At 43.9% G+C, this 19,960-nt stretch overlaps 1 protein-coding gene across 9 annotated transcripts in view; it reads right to left on the reverse strand.

The window, feature by feature from the left end:
- DIS3L2 (DIS3 like 3'-5' exoribonuclease 2) overlaps positions 1-19,960 on the reverse strand; it is a 375,493-nt gene that overhangs the window by 125,637 nt on the left and 229,896 nt on the right. For all 9 annotated transcript variants that reach the window (XR_009541014.1, XM_060151851.1, XM_060151847.1 and 6 more), the window contains exon 10: positions 19,782-19,861. Coding sequence is in view for 8 of the 9 variants with exons in the window: in XM_060151851.1 (XP_060007834.1) it covers positions 19,782-19,861 (80 nt within the window). In the remaining variant the exon portion in view is untranslated. The remainder of the gene's footprint in view (positions 1-19,781; positions 19,862-19,960) is intronic.

Genomic DNA, 19,960 nt, shown 5'->3' on the forward strand with positions numbered 1-19,960 from the left:
TATGAGCACTCTCAATGTAACATTTAAAAAGGATTATACGGTGACTTTGCAGAACACACATTTTAAGACCATGTATGGGAACAATACATATTCACCGAAATAAAAACCCTGTCACACACTCCTGTAACAAATGGTCACTTTCTATTTTTAAATTATCCATGTATCAATTGCGGTTATGACTCAGTTTTCATATAAAATATCCTGAACTGCTAAATTTTCTAGGTAACTAAATGCCAATCCTTTAATCATCAATTGTTCATAGTTTTAGTACTTCTGGATGGAAATCCTCTATAAATGTATTACATACTTCCTTTTCTTAATAGCAGTATATAATTCAATATTAATAACTTAGTGGCACTAAAATGAACATTTCTTTTGCATTTTGCAATAGATGCTGGTGTGGTACAGTAGGGCAAAGATGTCCCATCCTCAGGACACACTCTCAAATTTACTTGTCACCTCCATCACTAAAATGGAGTAAAGACTCTTCAGATGCAAAACCTCCTGGCCAATTATAACAACAGTTATCACTGATTAGACCTGGCAAATGGAAGATATTCAACTATTTCTTGATTAAATGAATCAGCTTCACATAAGTTTTATGGAGTATGTACTATTAATATTCATATTTTACAGATGAAAACATTCAGGCTCAGAGAGGTTAGACAATTTGCCCGATGTCACACAGTAAACATCAGAGCTAGGATTAGAGCATTGTTGGACTCCCGTATCAGTGTTCTTAACTATCATGCCATAGGGTCACACGGTACAGCCTTTTCCTATGGCGTTTTTATCATCCCACAGTTATCAGTATCCCTTGGCTTTTGGTTTCATAGCAGCTTGAGATTTCATTCATATACAATTCACTCAAAGTGTACAATCCAATGGTTTTTAGTGTATTCAGAGCTGCACAACCAACACCATAATCAATTTTAGAACATTTCATCACCCTAAGAGAAACTCCATATCTGTTTGTAGTCACTCCCTATTTCTCCCCAACCTTCCTAACCACAGGCAACCACTAATCTATTTTCTGTCTGTGTAGATGTGTCTATTCTGGACACCTCATTTGAATGGAATCTTATGATACGTGTACAGTGTTTTGTGATTGTCTTTCACCTAGCATAATGTTTTCCAGGTTCCTTCATGTTGTAGCCTGCATCGGTACTTCATTTCTTTCCATGGCTGAATATATTTCATAGACATTTGGGTTGTTTCCACTTTTGGGGTACTCCTTCGCTCTTTAAAATAAACTTTTTTTTTGAGGCATAAAATACATAAAGTATACAAACCTTAAGCATGCAGTTCAGTGAATTTTTATAAAGTGAACACCCCCCTCCCCCACCAGTTCAAGAAAGAGAACGTAATCAGAATTCCAGAAGCTTCTCTTGTGCCTCCTCAGTCTCTATACTCACCAAAGATAACTGCTTTTTCTGACCTCTGTAATCTATAACCATAGGTCAGTTCTGCCTCTCTTTGCACTTTACATAAATGGATTAGTACAGTATGTATTTTGTGTGTGTGTATCTGGCTTCTTTTGCTCAATTTTTTTTTTTTTTTTGCGGTACGCAGGCCTCTCACTATTGTGGCCTCTCCCGTTGCGGAGCACAGGCTCCGGATGCGCAGGCTCAGTGGCCATGGCTCACGGGCCCAGCCACTCCGTGGCATGTGGGATCTTCCCGGACCGGGGCACGAACCCGTGTCCCCTGCATCGGCAGGCAGACTCCCAACCAGTGCGCCACCAGAGAAGCCCGCTCAATGTGTTTTTGAGATTCATCCATGTTGCGTCTGAATTTACTCTATACCATTGCTGTGGAGTATTCCATTGTAAGAGTATAGCACAATTTATCCATTTTGTTGTTGATAGAGACTTGGGTTGTTTTTAGTTTTCCCTATTATGAATAATGCTGTTATGAGCATTCTTCTACATATGTACTCCTTTCTGTTGGGTATTCATCTAAGAATGAAACTGCTGGGTCATGGAGTATGAATCTATTCAGCTCTATTACATACTGTACAACAGTTTTTCAAAGTAGATGTACCTGACTTTTCCCTTACTCAGTGTATGAGAGTTCTAATTGGTCCATATCCCCACTACATTTGGTATTGTCAATTTAAAAATTTTTTAGCTATTCTTATAGGAACATAGCAATATCTTATTGTGGTTTTAATTTCCATTTTCCCTGTGGACTAATGATATTAAGCATTTTTCATATGTTTTTGGCAGTTGGCTATCTTCTTTAGTAAAGTGCTTGTTCAGCTCTACATATTCTCAATAAGAGTCTTTTGCTGGAGATATATATATATATAAAACAAATATCTTCTCTTTCTCTATGACTTGCCTTTTCACTATCTTAATGGTGTCTTTCGATGAACAGTTCTTAAATTTAATGAAATATAATTTATCACTCTTTTCCTTTAAGGTTAATGCTTTTTGTGTCCCACTTAAGAAATCTTTGCTAAGGTCATGAGTTTATTTTTCTGTGTTATGTTCTAGAGAAGTGTTAACACTTCTGGAAGTATTAATGTTTTACCTTTCACACTATGAGCCACATGCAACTGATTTCTATGTATGGCGTGAAGTAGGAGTCAAAGTTCATGTTTTTTTTCCATATGGATATTCAATTGATCCAGCACCAGTGACAAACCCCTCCTTTCCTTACTACACTGCAGTGACGCCTTTGTTGGAAACCAGGTGATCATACACGTGTGGGTCTGTTTCTGGATTCTCTATTCTGTTCCCACTTTGACTTTTGAACAGCAATTAAATATTTATCATTTCAGCATAAGCTTACTAAAATTCCATACCAATCTTAATCTTTCCATTTTTATATTAATAATAATTTTCAGTGAGCACTTACTTTTTGTCTGGCCCAGTTCTAAGTACCAAGGATTATCTCATTTAATCTTCCAGCAATTTAAAATTAGCCGTTATTATCCCTGTTTTACAGGGTGGGAAATGTGAGGCCTAGAGAGGTTAATTCTTACCTCCAGAATATGGGCTGTGCTCTTCTTATTTTGTTGTCACACTATCTACTTTTGTGGAAAAGCATCAGGAGCATATGCAACTTTAGGCATTTATTGCTAATACCTTTATAGCTAGGTTGTGTTTTTGCAACAACAGGCACAAATGGAGCTTTGCTCCCTTAGCTTTTCATATACTCAGTATTTTGGAATTGCCAGACACCTGAGAAACTGTCTAGTCCAAACACATATATAGCTGGGGAAAGAGATTTTCAGAGAAATCACAGACATGCCCAAACTTACATGATGCAGTAGAGGCAGAGATGAGACAAGAACCCAGCTCTGCTCCTATTCCAGTGCTCTTTCTGGGACCACAACTGCCTCTCATCACGCAATGAGCGTGCTGGGTCACTGAGGCTCCTTAGCTGGCTTCCAGGTTTACCTTGGTGCCAGATACTTGAGGATGCCTGAGTGGTGGGTGCCAGATTATCTTGGCTTTAATGAGCAAGGAAACTGGAACCAACCAGCAGAGCTGGAAGCAGATGAACAGGCCATAGTCCAAATTTGGTTTAACAAGGTGCACTGAGACATCCATGAAAAAAAGAGAATTTCCAAAGCCCAGACCCCACAGGAATCAGGCTAGCAAGATTTGAATGGAACATAGGAATAAGACTTAGAGGGGTGGGGCTGTGTCTCCACTTAATCTTTCCATTTCGATTCTGTGTCCTCAAAACAGGAACTCATTGGCAAGCATCCCAGAAGCCCACTTCGATGCCAGAGGCTTCGCATGACTATTCAGTTACTTGGATTTTTTGAGTCAAGGTACGATTCAGTAAAAAATGACCATACAACAAGGACAGTTAAAACTGTTCACTCACCAATGCCCCAGATGAATGGAGAAGACATGCACCTCCTTATGAGCTGATGGTTCTACAGAATTCTCCATTTCTCTTCCCAGGTTCATTATCAAGGGCCAGGCTATGAAAATAGGATTTGTCTGAGATCAAGTACTTGGGTTGCCTGGTATTTGCCTGAGGTCAGAATGCCCTCTGACATAAGTGACTACAAGAGGAAAAATCAGTGTTTCAAAACCAGGATTAGAAATGATTTTACAGAGGAGTGTAGGAGGAATAGTATTCGAAGCACCGGGCATCATAAAGATGTCAGAGACAAAACCCAGAAATGTATCCAAGTAGAAAACGGCCCTGAAGTGGAATTTTTCTTTTTCAAAATCTATGTTAGAGTTATCAGGGGTTCTCTTCTAGAATACAAGGAACAGATTTTAAAAACAATTTAATTTTTGATTAAATTAAATGTTGCACATAGTTTTTTTTGTTTTGCTTTTTTGTTTTTTGTTTGTTTTCTTGTTTTGGCCACGCTACATGGCTTGCAGGATCTTACTTCCCGACCAGGGATCGAACCTGGGGCCCTGGCAGTGAGAGAACCGAGTCCTAACCACTGGACTACCAGGGAATTCCCATAAATCTTATTTTATTTTATTTTATTTTTTAGAAACGACTGTGTACTCCCTGGTTACAAAGCGGGGCTGTGGCGGTCATCAGCGCATAAATCTTATTTTTAACCTACATGTGGGCATATATTTCTAACAGCTAACAGATTAAATTTTCCTAATTATTGAATAAGTGTGAGTTGCCTCTTACAGTATAGTATTCGATATTTAGGAAGGCCATCCCTTTGAAACACGGTACTTCAGGGTTCAGTTTGTTGAAGTGAACGAAATAGGGAAAAGCATACCAATGGGCTAAGAGAATATGAGGAGCTGAATCTGGGGGTTTAAATTAAGGTACTGAGTCTGAGATGAAGTCAAATTCCGAAAGGCTAGAGAAGGCCTGACACGAGAGATCAACTGCAAGACCAGTAGCTAGAAAGCTGAGGAAGACAACTCAAGGTGAGAAGAATGGTTGAAAGGAGCGGTCCAGTACAAAAAGGGCAGGCAAGCGCTAGGCTGCCTCCTGAGGGTCTCGGGAGAACAGGAGAACATACAGGATTTACATCTCTATACATGTATCTGTCCCCTTGGCCCTCCTTCAAGGCAGGACAGAAATGGAATTCCAGCAGGTCCATATAGCAAAGGGCCATGATGCTCTCCCCATGGTGCTTAAAGTAAGACTCTGGATTGTAAAGCCTATTTCCCCACCCAATGACCTAAGTGACAAGAGCCTAGGATTCAGTCTTTCTATCCCTGGTCAATAGGGAGTTTGTGTGGGCATGGGGTATAAGGTGGGGGTCCCACCTGAGTTAAGGATTGCAAAGAGTCCTTTGCAATAAAATACCCTGTGCAAGGTTAGAAGTGGTGCAGAGCACAAAGTGATGTAATGCTTTAAGTCACCTCAGGGGCCAGTGCTATGTATGTGGCAGGAGAGGAGCAGACTAGGTCTCCTACTAGATGTATAACCAAATGATCTCTGGCTTCTGTTAGTGTGCAGCAATTATACTGCCACTGTAGTGCACTGGCAAGACAATTCTCATGCTGGGGCTTGCAGGGTGAGACACAGGCACATGCTTCTCTAAAGGAAATGAACCTTCCTAATGTTACTCTTTCTGGGAAGGGGCAAGTCCTCAGATGGGAAGTGCGAAATGAAAGAAGGAGGCCAAGGTGTCTTTCCAGAAGCTCTTAGGTCTAGACTTCTGAAGGGCAGACGTTGAGGTGTGGGCGCCCGGGTGATGCTCAGTGTGGGGACAGGTCAGAACCTAGGTGGGCCTGGATCTGGGAGCAGTGGAAAGTAGGACACTTCTTGATGCTTTGTTACTCTCCGTTGCTCTTCCTTTTGCTACCCTCTAAGGTTTAAGTAAAGTCCTGTTCAAAAGTCTAGTTTCAGTTGTGCTTGAGGTACTAAGCAAAGGATTATGGGCACCATACTTGGACCAAAGTGATGACAAGTCCTCTCAGCACCCAGGTCAGTGGGCAGAGGGAGTCATGGTTAGTAAGGAGGAAGGGGATGTCCAAATGGAGACTATCCACGTGGTCCAGCTGTCCTCCCCACCCGGGAATCATTCCTCTACTGCTAATCTCTGGTAATCTGAGTTTCTTTTATTAGACAAGGTAGTTTCCTTTTTGATGGTATCTTTGTAATAAAGGCTTTCAACCATTCTTGGCTCTCTGGTGAATAGCCTGTAGGTCAACATGGATCATATTTCAGAGTTAGGTACTCCTGGGTAGTATGAGGAAAGAAGCAGGGGTAGAAACCCAAAGTCCTATGTAAGGGGGTATTTCGTGTGGAAGGCAATGACAGAGGTAAACTCAGCCATGAGGAAATAGGTAACTCACTCAACCTTCAAGCATTAAGGAAACATGACATCAAGTATATTCTGATTTAGGCCATTCATCTGGCCACTAATCTGGGAGAGGGTAACAGAAGGTATTTAAGATTTCTAAACATACTGAATTTTTCTTAAGTTAAAAATGTTTGTGCACTTATTCTCATTTAACTGTATTGTGACCCAAGAACATGACCTGTATGATACCAATGACTTTTTGAAATATGCTTAATGCTTTAATACAAAGTCAATTTTTATATATGTTTTCTCTTGAGAAACACTTGAGAACACTGTGTAATCTTCATTTCTGGGTATTATACTTAGTTATTGGTTATTAGAGCTAGCTTGCTAACGGTGCTGTTCAAATTTTCTGTAGTTTTACTGAATTTCTGGTCTGTTTGAACTATCATTTCCTGGGAAAGGCATATTAAATTAACCCACTATGATGATGAATTTATCAATCTCTCCTCATATTTTTGTCAACTGTTGTTTTAATATATATTTTGAAGCTATAGCACTTGGTAATATGTTTAGACACTACCTTTTCTGATGAATTGATCCTTCTAATTATCATTTAGAGACTCTCTATACATTTAGTAATGTTTTCTATCTTAAAAGCTATTTGTCAGACATTATAAAAAATATACTAGCTTTCTTTTGCTTAGTACATTACTGGTATAGCTTTTCCCACCTTTTTACATTTAATCTTTGCGTCTTCATGTTTTAAGTGTGTGGTTATAAACAGCATATAGCTAGATTTCTCCAGTCTAACAGTCTTTGTTTTTTAACTGCAGAGTTAAATTTGATGTGCTTATTAATTATTTTTTGGTACTTTAATATGTGCTTTTTATATGTTCTGTGCTCTCTACCACTTTGGAAGTTATTTACTGTATTTCTATTATTATTTAAAAGATATTTGAAACACTTATGGAACATGAACACTATAACATATATGATATAAAATACAAAATAACACAGAAACTGAATATTAAAAAGTGTATCTTTATATGTTCCCAATTCGGTTATAACAGAATTAACATGCCAAATGTTTTTCAAACATTGATGATTTTTCGAAAAAGACCTTGACAATTAATAGCACTCTGATACTATAAAAATGAAAATGAGATCTAAGAGCAATGTTTGATATTTTGTTTCTACTTTTTAAGATTTACATTTTGGCAGGGCCAAAAGTGGAAACAGGAATTTTTGTTATTCAAGTAAATGAATTATGTGTTTTACTATGACATGCATGAAAGGCATTACAGAGTTTGGTTATTTGTCTTGTGTGTTTCTTTGGTGAGTAGAGGGAGCTTCTACTGCTACAGTTATAATAGATAATGCTCATAATTTGATTCAGTACTTGTACCCACAATTATGTTCTTGTAGCAAGTCATCTTCTCCCTTCCCCTTATCTCTGAACATTTTGTGAAGCTAATCTTTATAGGCTCAATTTTTTAAACTTTCTCCCTTTTTATTATAAGCACTTAAAGCTAGAAAATTTCCTCTAAGTATTGCTTTAGCTGCACCCTTGCATGTTTCATAACTTTTCTGTATGTTTACTTTTACTAGAACTTTTATCTTTGGCAAATCTTTAAGGCTTTGGTTAAGAGTTAATTCTTCTGGAAAGGATATGCTTATGATTCTGACTGGTTTCTAGAAACATTGTCCATTTGGTGCCACTTTAAACTAGATACTTGGCTTGGAATTTTATGGGCCATGCAGGTAGTATTAATTCAGGTCCTGAGCAAACTTTCTGGGTCACTAGACATTAGAAGATACCATTAGCTGCTTTGGCACATACCTCTTTCTTTGGTTATCTGCTCTTGTTTCATTCCTGGCTTCCAAGGGCTGGCAAGACCTTTCTTGCCAGCTCAGCCATACATTTCTAAAAGATGCATCATTTTAAAGAGTTTTATTGAAGAAGAGTTCTTCAGGCTATCCATTCTATGATATTACTGGAAATGTAAGCCCTATGCAAAATATAGTGTATATACACATTTGTGCATTTTTTTCTGAGGAGAGACTGTGACTCTAAAGAGATTAAAACCACTACCATACATTCTGTTTCAGCCTTATACAAACTAAAATAGCAAATTCTACCTGATGTTTTACAGATCTCCAGGCAAGAGGAAATTCTACAGATAACCATGTAAAGTTGATTTCCAGTCTTAAACTATAATTCAGAAAGATATATGCATCCCAGTGTTCACTGCAGCACTATTTTCAACAGCCAAGACACGGAAGCAACCTAAATATCCACAAACAGATGAACAGATAAAGAAGATGTAGTACATATATACAATGGAATATTATTCAGCCATGAAAAAGAAATGAAATAATGCCATTTGCAGCAACATGGATGGACCTAGAGAGAGATTATCATACTAAGTGAAGTATGCCAGACAGAGAAAGACAAATATCATATGATATCACTTATATGTGGAACCAAAAAAAAAAAAAAGATACAAATGAACATATTTAAAAAACAGAAATAGACCCACAGTCAAAGAAAACAAACTTATGGTTACCAAAGGGGAAAGGAGGGGGAGGGATAAATTAGGAAGTTGGGAGTAACACATACATACTACTATATATAAAATAGATAACCAACAGGGACCTGTACTCAATATTTTGTAATAACCTATAAGGTAAATAATCTGAAAAAGAATATACATACACACACACACACACATGTATAACTGAATCACTGTGCTGCACACCTAAAGCTAATATGACATTATAAATCAACTATACTTCAATAAAATAAAATTAAATGAAATTTTTGAAAAAGTTGATTTCCAGTCTCAAAATGTCACCTGATTTCTACATTCTGGAATTACCTTGGCATTACCTCCCTATACCAATCTAACCTCCAAACACTTCCAACAGAGGGTAATAAAAAACAAACTTTTTCAATTTCCGATGTTTCAACATGCTATTAATTAAGATCTATCTGCTAACAAAGGAATACTTGGATTTTTGTAATACCAACTCTTCTATTTCTCCAAACTAACAGATGACCGTATTGCCATCGAAGATGTACTTGGTTGTTAAAAAGCCTTTTCTTAACTAGCAAGCCTGTTTGCCAAAATAATTAAAGGAAGAAAAGTTCTGGCTTTTACATCATAAATTGTTTTTTTTGTTGTTGTTGTTATTGTCCTTCACTACCATGTTAAGGTTTATTCAATAAGTAAATTTTATCAGAAAATTAGCACTCACTGAATTTGGAAATGGCAAGGATACAGACAGGAGGGAGACGGATAAAAACGACAATAAAAATGACAAATAAAACCAATAAACAACTTGCTGTGGAAGCCTGTAGGTATGCAGTGAGAAGAGTACTGCAGGCTATAGAAGAGACTCATGAAAGAAAATAATGGGGAAGAAGTGAGCCTCAGATATGCCAACTCACAGAGCTGCAGGACCAGATGTCATGATCATAATATATCATTCAGTTATCTTACAGTATCACTGAGACATGAGGAGATGGACTGAAAACCATGATTGTGATGAGGGAAAGGTACACCTAATTCTAAAGAAGTAGACATTGTAGGAGGGCATGTGGTGTAAGCTTATAGGTCAGCATAAAAGCCCATAAACAACCCACAAACTTAAGGGTCGAAGCACGGTGGAAATAAAAAGGGCAAGGTAAGAAACAGAAAAAGGAGTGAAACGCTAAAAGTTTGTAACAAGATGCCTGGTTAGACCGATTAGATCAAGCGATTTTCAAATGCAGGGTACCATGCATGACACTCAGGATATAGAGATGTCCAAGGACTGCCCTGCTTTTAGGAAACAAGCAAAAAGGTGAATTAAATCCACAAGCAATGATATTTACTGCTGCATTAGACACATGAAGAAAATATGCTGATAGGATAGGAACGGTTCATTCTGCCAAGAGGAAAGGAAAGCTCCGCAGAGGTTTCATCTTGCTGTTGAATGAAATTCTGACACAGAAGTAGGAAGGGAGGCCAGGCATTCTAACTGAAGGGCAAAGGGCAGGCAGAGGCTGGGAAGCAGGGTAGAGTGAAGTGGATATGCAAAGCCTAGAGTGGCCAGACACCATTAGGGGCGCGTGCGGCGTGTGTGTGTGTGTGTGTGTGTGTGTGTCTGTGTGTGTGTGTGTGTGTGTGTGTCTGTGTGTGTCTGCGTGTTGGTCGAAGTGGCATTGGGAGGTGGGGAAGGTGGAAGAGGGGGCTGGGGAACTAATCTTAAAGGACTTTGATAACAAAGCTCTGCTAAGAAATGTGGACCATCCTGTAGGTACGAGAAGATTTTCAAGCAGAAAAGTGACATGATCTGGTCTTCATGTGTACATAAAAGAAAACTGGGCTTCCCTGGTGGCGCAGTGGTTGAGAGTCTGCCTGTCGATGCAGGGGACACGGGTTCGTGTCCCGGTCCGGGAGGATCCCACATGCCGCGGAGCGGCTGGACCCGTGAGCCATGGCCGCTGAGCCTGCGCGTCCGGAGCCTGTGCTCTGCAACGGGAGAGGCCACAACGGTGAGAGGCCCACGTACCACAAAAAAAAAAAAAGAAAACTATCTGGGTAGCAAGGTAGAGGGTGCACAGCAGGGGAGGGGAGATTATTGACAAGGCCATGACAACAGTGCTGAGAGGAAGAGGAATCAAATGTGATTCCAGGATTCCCTTTTTTTTTTTTGCAGTACGCGGGCCTCTCACTGTTGTGGCCTCTCCCGTTGCGGAACACAGGCTCCGGACGCGCAGGCTCAGCGGCCATAGCTCACGGGCCCAGCCGCTCCGCGGCATGTGGGATCTTCCCGGACCAGGGTACAAACCTGTGTCCCCTGCATCGGCAGGCGGACTCTCAACCACTGCACCACCAGGGAAGCTCCAGGATTCCCTTTTTTTTTTTTTTTTTTTTTGGTATGCGGGCCTCTCACTGTTGTGGCCTCTCCCGTTGCAGAGCACAGGCTCCGGACGCGCAGGCTCAGCGGCCATGGCTCACGGCCCAGCTGCTCCACAGCATGTGGGATCTTCCCGGACCGGGGCACGAACCCATGTCCCCTGCATCAGCAGGTGGACTCTCAACCACTGCGCCACCAGGGAAGCCCCAGGATTCCCTTTTTTAAAAAAAAACTTTGGTTGACTAGGTGGTAGGTGATGACGTCTTTATAAAAGTAGGGGACGGAGAAGAAACAGGTTGAGAGGGGAAGCAAGGTCCCAGCATCCTTGTCCTGGTGCCCACCATGTTCTCCCTCTCAGCAAACCCCCAAATTTGTATCATTGCAACTTCTGCTCCCACACCTAGAAGGCTAAAGAAAATCACCCAGGCTTGGTAGTATTCCAACTCAGCACACATCAACAGTGTTTGGGAAGGCCTTGTATGATCGGTTTCTGGTCAGCTTCCCCATCCAAGCCCTTTCACTATCCCCTGCTCCCCGTACACAGCCCCTTCCCCATCTGCCCTCAGCAGGAGGGCCGCTTCCTCTCACAGCTGAAGTGGGTATTATCCAGGGTTAATACTCAGCAGCAGCCCATTCCCTACGTCTTGCTTCTCTGCCTCAAGGGAAGAGGTGTTTACCCTCCATGTCTTGGCCTCACTTTCCACTTATACTCTGAATTCACTCCCACCTTCTTCTTCAAGACCTTGCAAAATCGTCAGCTCCTCTCACTCCTATATTTTCAACTTCTCCTTCTCCAAGCTGCCCTGTCCTCCCTGCCACTCATAGGTTTCATAGCCAAGCTTCTTATGGAAAGCCACCTCCATTCCTGTTTTCCACTCCCTTCTCCACCACCTGCAGTCTGGCTTCCCCTCCTCAAAGCCACTGACACTAGTCTCTCAAGGTCATCAATGATCTCCTGGTTGCCAAACCCAAAGACTTCCCAGTTCTCTCTTACCTGACTCTCCTACAGCCTTTGTGGCTTTTCTGCATTTAGCCTGCTCTGCCTGCCCCCTCTCCCCTCTCTCTCCTTCGCCTCCAGGCTCCCTGGCCTCACCTCTCGGTTATTTTCCACATCTTCCCAGGGGCCCAGCGGAGTCCTCTTCTCAGTCTGTGACTTCTCCTGGGCCACCTCTCCCAGGCCCATGTACTGATGACTCCCAAATCTCCACTTCTAGCCCTAACTCCTTTGACTTGTCCCCTTCATATTTCTAGCTGGATGATTCTCAGGGACTGCAAACCCAACATGTGCTTATCTCTGAATGCACCACCTTCCCCCCAAAACCAGCTCTCCTCAATATTTCCTATTGAATGCCATTATGTTCTGCCTACTGCCCAAGCCAGAAACTTAGATGAAATTCTAGATTCTTCTCCTACTGCCAATATCAAAAGTTTACAAACTTATTCACTCATTCAACAAACATTTCCAGGTGTGTCAACTATGTAACACACAGTGTGCTGGGCACTAAGGGTTCAACAGTGAACAAAAGGACATCCCTTCTCTCGTAAAGCTTACCATCCAGGAGGACAAACCCACAAGAGTACCTTAAAGGGAATTGAGAAGCAGGGGGTGGTGGGGTGGGGAGAAGACTGTGGCAATAGGGTGGTCAGGAAGGGCCTCCTTGAGATGACATCTGAGTAGAACTTAGAGTAGTGAGGGATCTGGGAGAAGGGGGATCTGGACAGAGGGAAGAGAAAGTACAAAAGTGTTGAGACAGGAGCTGCCTGGCATGTCTGGAGGACAACACCACGGCCATGTTGGCTGGAGGAGGGCGGGTGAGACAGGGACTGTGGGGAACAAGGTTGGAGAGGCAGTTAGAGACCGCAGTAGGAAGATTAGAAAAAACAAACAAACAAACGAGACAGCAGTACATCCCAGGAAGGACTTGGGTGTTTATCCTCAGCAGGACGAGAAGTCTTGGAGGGACTGGAGCGGGGGAATGACCTCATCAGATCTACATTTTACAAGGACTGCCTTGGCTTCGATCCGTGGGAAGAAAAGGCCGACACGAGAGAGCAGTTAAGAGGCTCCTGCAGCGGCCCGGACCCCAAGTGCTGCCCCGATTTCCTGTCCTGGCTCTTGCCTCCCTCCAGTTCTGGCTCCTCGGCCTCTGCCTTGGTTGGGGCACTCTCAGAACTCAGACCATCTTAACACCGCGCTCAGTCCAGACTCCTCACTGCCGCCACACAGATCTCTCCCATCTGCAAGTTGGATCCTGACTCTCTCCTGCTTAAAGCTCTTTGCTTCCCATTACACTCAAGATAAGACTCCCACTCCGAAAGGGAGCCTGCGTGCCGCTTTCCGGCCTTACGGCACAGGCTCCTCCCACTCTGTCATGATGCAGTCACGCTGACTTCCGGTTCCTTTTGGTGCCGAAGTCTTTGTAGCACAGGGCCAACACACACTCTGTTCCCTTATTCTTCCTCCCCACTGTGTGGCTCACCCCTGTTTATTCTTCAAGCTGAGGTTTAAATACTGCAGTCCGTCCCCCCACACCCGCTCTCCATGAAGTCTAAACTTTCTAGCAGGGCCTACAAAAGAATTCATGATCTCCTCCCTGCTTTATCTACGACTACCACCCCACTTGAACCTCACGGTCCAGATATTTCAAGTTCTGTGTGGTTCCCTCCAAAATACCATGTATCTGGCGTCCTGGACTTTGCACACACTCTTCCCTCTGCCAGGGAACCCCCGCTCCTCTCGGCAGCCTGTGAATACCACCAGAGACTCACTGAGCGCCTGCTCTGAGCCTCACACTGCCAGGGGGTGTACGGTGGGAGGATAGATAAGAAACAAGATAGTCAATAGCACGTCAGTGGGTGATGAGTGATGAGGAAAAAAGTAAAGCAAGGATGGTGGAGAGTGGGTGGGAGGGGAAGAAATTAGAGGCAGAGTGACTAGGGAAGGCCTTACTGAGAGAGCGACCCACCTGATCTCCACTCAGCCACACGGCTCTCCAGGGAAAGAGCAATGCAGGCAAAGGGAACAGAGCGCAAAGGCTGAAAAGCACGGAAGCAAGGGGACTGGAGACTCCCATGAAGCGAGGGAGCAGAGAAGAAGAGTTAAAGAAGGCAACTAGAGAAAAGTAGTCCAAAAACTACAACCAAGAGCAAGTAGAGGGGCTTCCCTGCTGGCGCAGTGGTTGAGAGTCCGCCTGCCGATGCAGGGGACACAGCTTCGTGCCCCGGTCCGGGAAGATCCCACATGCCGCGGAGCGGCTGGGCCCGTGAGCCATGGCCGCTGGGCCTGCGCGTCCGGAGCCTGTGCTCTGCAACGGGAGAGGCCACAACAGTGAGAGGTCCGCATACCACCAGAAAAAAAAAAAAGAGTAAGTAGAGCCCCCTAAGTCCAAAGAAGAGTAGATGAAAAGCCAAACACTGCACACATGTTTGCTGAATTGAAGTCAGGGACAACCTGCGCACTGAACTTTCTGAAGCCACATAGCAGAGGGAGTAAGAAATAAATGGGAAGCAGGAAAGGAGCCGCAGCAAGTAGACGGCTCTTCAAGGTGTCCTGATGGACAAAGGAAGGTGTGAACACTCCTGAGGCTGTAGGGGGCTGAGGAAGGTCTTACAGGATGGAGACTTAAGTTTGTGAGAGGAGGAAGCCAAACCAAAGGGAAACATAAAGGGGCTGCGGTGAATGCCTGGTGGGGTAGGATCTTCCCAGAGGTGAGAACAGAGCCCAGGAAGAGGGTGTGGCCTGGCTGCTGCGATGTGCTGGAACCTTGTACTCGTAAGCTCCGGGACGCCCACCCATGCTCTCTTCCTTCCCAGTAGCAGATCCAGAGCCTTCGTCTCTGCTCTTTGCTCATTAAAATTACTACCATCCATTCTATTGCTCAGGCTCTCCAGCCTAAGCCAGGGGAGCACAGTCTTTCCAGCTCCTACTTCCTCACTGCCTCCAAAGAAGATCACTCGTGACAAGAACTCTCAGCAGGTGACACATATAACCACACGGGGAAGTCCAGAGTTTAGGACTTCTGTGAAATTCGTACAGACTTTCTCCTAGTCTCTTGTTCCTATTTCCTAAGTGAGAAGGGCTCCCAGGAACAGAGCTGCCTAGTCCATCCTCCTCAGGGAAGGGAAAGGGAAAGCCAGACAAGAGGCAAACCAGCAGGAAGTCTGGCGCCCCCACAGCAGGGCAGGTAGTGTGCATTCCCGAGGTCCCTCAGGCTGGATGATGACCTGAGCACTTTCTCATACCTGGACAGTAGGACACATCCCTCTTTCTTTGAGTCAGATGGCTGCCCTCTGTGGGGGTGGGAAAGACGAGCAGGTGGCTGAGCACAGGGGTGCGCTCCTTGGGTGGGATTTTCGTGGTTCAGAGGTGAAGGCAGCAAGGAGGAGAGACGGGTAAGAGGGATACGACTCTGGGTATCCAGCCCAGGCAATCCATCAGGACTTCCGCTAAGTTATCGTTAAGGTGTAAATTCCAATTTCCAAAAAGCCTCAAGGATGAATGGATTTGTTTATTTATTCGTAATTCATTCATCCATTCACTCATTTTCCCCTAGTGGTTTTCAGTATACTCACAGAGCTGTATAACTCTGAGCTAGTAATTTCAGAACATTTTCATCACCCCCCAAAGAAACGCCAAACCCATTAGCAGTCAGTCCCCACTCCCCCTTTCTCCAATCCTTCATTTCTAAGGTCTGGCTAGGATAACCCTGCCATGTTCAATGGCAGAGCACTCATTACAGAACAAAACATTAGAGAAACAAGACGCCAGAGAAGCAGGGAACATCAATTTCCTGTAGGATCTGTTGGGAGCCTGAATCAACTAAAAGCTGAATAAAGGTCCTGACTTGTCTGACTGATAATTTCCTCTCTCAGAGACTAGAGCAAAGCAATAATGCAGGTTTAATTGAACAGAACAGGTGGCTGGAAGTGGCTGGGAGAGAGTCACTGTGGCCTGGCAGCCAGGGAGGAGAAGTCTGGATACAGGCAGCCATTTACCTCAGAGCTCATAAAGGCAGAAGTAACACCGTGACATGGGAAACGGGCTCCAATTTAATATGCTACAGGACATAGAAAAATATACAGCATGCTTAACTGGGAAGCTGTAATTCAGATATACATGACAGCCATTATCTAGCATCTGAGGAGTTGTCACAGGAGAGATGAGACTTATTCTATAGGCTCCCCAGGGGCACGCATGGGACCCACGAGTGGAAAATTACAGGAAGACAGTGGTATTTCAGATCATTACAGGGAAGGATTTCCTGATAGTCACGCAATCTTAAGGCCAGATGGGCTGCCTGTAAGGTAGAGAGTTAAAGTGCAACCTGGATATTCAGTAAGTAGATACTGCAGACGTAATCTGAAAACCAGAGGGTGATGTGACAACTGTGGCGCTCCCACACTTGAGCGGTGAGGTCAACTGTGAGGTGTGTTGCAAAGGTCTGTTACAGTAATCAAACACTGGAGTGTGTGACTTACTGTCTTTAGGTTCTGGGTTATCATTATAACCAGTCTTACTCACTTACATTATTAAATATCTCCTTGAGCTAAAGTGAAAGACTCCATGTTAAAGTTAGCGGGCTGGTTAATGCTCACGGGAATGTTGCCCTCAAGTGTGTTTATAGGCTGTAAGAGGTGAAAAATTACCGGGCTAGATGACTGGTAGAATCTCTTCCAAAGCTGAGATTCCTCAAGGGTAGAGGGCACCCCCTCCTCAGCCTTCCAACCTAAACATGACCTACTGGGGAGCAGGTGTCACTGTGTTTCTGCAGAATTCACCTGCAGACCATAATGTCTAAATCTCGCACCTAGAGGAGATACTGGTAACAAGTCCTGGGGGTTCATCTGAACTCGACAGAAAGACAGAATAAGGACTAAATAAGTTACTTCTGTCTGTGCGTTTTATCTTCACAGAAGAGTCATTCAGATGATTTCAATGGGACCAAAGGAAAGTTTAACCTTTATATTTTCTTTAAATAAAAATGGTTATAGATGATGTAAATATGCCCAGAAAACATTATTTGCTTTTTGAAACATTAAACTTTTTTTCCTCTAAGCAAGAACTGACATGAACTGGTAACTACCAGAGCCTGAACTCAGCCAGCCTCACCCCAATCCAAACTGGAACTGACTTTCACTTTCCCTCTCCCTGGGTAAATGGCCTTGGCGGAAACAGCTGTCACAAAGGCCAACTGTAGAAGTGCCACCGTAAAAACGCTCGACTGCCCAACTCCTCGCCGACTGCTCTGCCGGGTCCCTTTTCTGCTGCCCTGCCAAACGACCAGATGTTAATTACTCCCCTGGAATGCAAGAATAACTAAGCAGACGGGAGGTATCTGATCACCTGGTGCGGCGGCTACTGGGCAGCTGTGATTTCTGGCACCTCATAATTTTTTTTTATTACAAAATTTTTTCATTATGAAGCTATTATTACCACATTATAAAAATTTGGAAACTAGGGAAAAGAGAAAAACCCCTTATGAACCCGTCATCCTAATAAAATCACTGTTTGCATTTTGCTGAGTTATCTACTCTTCTTCATGGCTCTCTGTATACAATTAGATGGACTGCACGCATTTAGCCTCCTCTGCAGAGCATCTGCAGCAGCTTATATAAACACACATCATCAGACAGACAGCTCCATGCAGACATGCTCTCTCCGAAACCAGCTGGTCCTCCTGATTTCCCCATTTCTAACTTGTCGATTCCATCTCCTCGCCATCCAGGTTGAAACTTTTGCCCCGTCTTGGATTCCCCTCCCTCAACTCCAAATCCATTTCCACTGATTCTTTTCTGTCATTACCCCTTTTTCACAGCTGTCCTCCCCACCCCCATGAATAATAATGCCACCACCTCCAGTTCAGTTTCTTCTACTTACATCTCTAAACAATTATAATGTTTCTCTGACTCATTTCTCTGCCTCTACTTCCTCTCCTTTTCCTTCATCTTGCGCTGCTAAATGATTTCCCTCATTATGAATGCTCTCCCTGAACAGCACATTGAAAACAATTGGTTTTCGACTGTGTGACAAAGCATATTCTTCGGTTGGAAATTTATAAACATGTACAACTTGTCCCCAGTCAATCCTTCCTGCTCCACCTTTTCCCTACACGAAGCCTCTGCTGGTAACCTGGTACCCTAGACACGACACGTAGCATGCGGGGTGAGTGGGGCAAGACACGTGCCTGTTCCCTGGTGCCCCTGCAAGGGGGATATCATGTGAGCCGGCTGAGATGGGGTAACAGGGATTAGGTCTACCCTTCCACCACTAACGACTATAGACGTGGCCAAAATAAATGAAGCAACTGTTTCCAAGCATTAGGCTACAAACAGAGCAGGGCTATGAAGCTGGAGAGAAAGGAAATACAGGAAGCGAGGTCCAGTGTCACCTGGCTTTCTGCCGGGGGTGGAGGGGCACTTTTCAACTGGGACTCAGAGAAGTGGATGTGAGAGTGATATGCCCAAGCCTTTCCATGCAGCAAAGATTGCTCAGGATATAAGAAACGAACGTAGTATTTGCTTTTTTAAGTAGGCTGCTTAAAGTTTAGATTTAAAAAATATATAATTCCTCTGAAATTTCCATGGGAACTTTTCTCTCTTTATGCTTTATCTTCCTTTCAATTTTCTTTAGTTGAAAACACTGAGCACCATTGCCCACAGTTTCAAGGAAGACTCACTAAAAGAAGATGAAAGCATTTCTGGGCAGTGATGTTTTCTGTCTCTCAGCTTTGTATCTACTGAGCCTCACTGTCTTTTATGGAGAAGAGACAACACGCTGAGCCCATGAAGTTTTGCATTAATGGAATATGTGAACATTTCTGCAGTGTTTGCCAAGACCAGGCCACTGGGCCACCGACACTGTGCAGGAGACTGAAGCCGCAAGATTGCATACCATCACGGGCAAGCCATCAAAGGCCACGTTAGTGCCAAAGCCATATCAGAGAATAACTAAAGCCACAGCAGTCACCAGACCCCACCCTGGCGAGGGGCAGGAAGCAGCTGCAGACTCTAAGCGGCTCATCTGGAGGGGCATTAGGAAGGGCATGGCTAGGGTTTGCTCTTCTCACACCTCACACATCTCCCCCTCCCCCATGATAGTTTTCAAAGACCAGTGGCATCAAATGCCACTTTTTCCTTCCTGGCTCCATCCCAGAAGAATGTTTCAGGAGCCTAACAACTGCCTTCCGCAATTTGCTGGACAGATGAAGACCTGCGCGGGGCAGAGCAAGTTTCTCCAGCCCGGGACCATGAGGGACTTCCTCAGGGGAGGCGTTCCTGCCGCCTCTGCTGAGCACGTCTTTGGACAGCACCCCTTGAATCACCCCAGTGTGTCGTTCAATTCAGGTAAAAAAAACTCTGTGCTTCTCCGAGGCAGAGCTTAGGGGCCTTCTTTAACACATTATGCCCTCACTGGAGCCTCCTGCAGGGCCGGGCCTGAAATTAGTTCTTCTGCCCTCACTGCTGTCCCTCCTGAGGCCCGAGAAGGGTCCTAGCAAGAGGACGTTTCTTATTCTCACGCTCACTGAAGTCGGGCAGGAGCACAATCTCTAGGTCACATGCTGTGTAGGCTCAGGGGCCTACGGCAAGTTCAGGGAGTACCTGGGCAGCCAGGCTGGCCACACAGGGGTGCCCGCTGCCTGCCACCTAGAGGGGGAGAGAAGATTCCATCCTACCGTCAGCGACGGGCTTGCAGGAGAGGGCGTCATCGAGGTCTCGGGCAGTTGATGGGTCGATGGTGAAGACACAGTCTTTTCTAGGGAAGATTGAAGACATAATTAGCGAGGCCACAAATAACAGAAACTTTACCCCACTGTAGTACAGCTTTAAAGAACGGTTCTTTTGTAAGTGTATA

Source organism: Lagenorhynchus albirostris, chromosome 6 (assembly GCF_949774975.1).
Source record: "Lagenorhynchus albirostris chromosome 6, mLagAlb1.1, whole genome shotgun sequence".
Classification (NCBI taxonomy): domain Eukaryota; kingdom Metazoa; phylum Chordata; class Mammalia; order Artiodactyla; family Delphinidae; genus Lagenorhynchus; species Lagenorhynchus albirostris.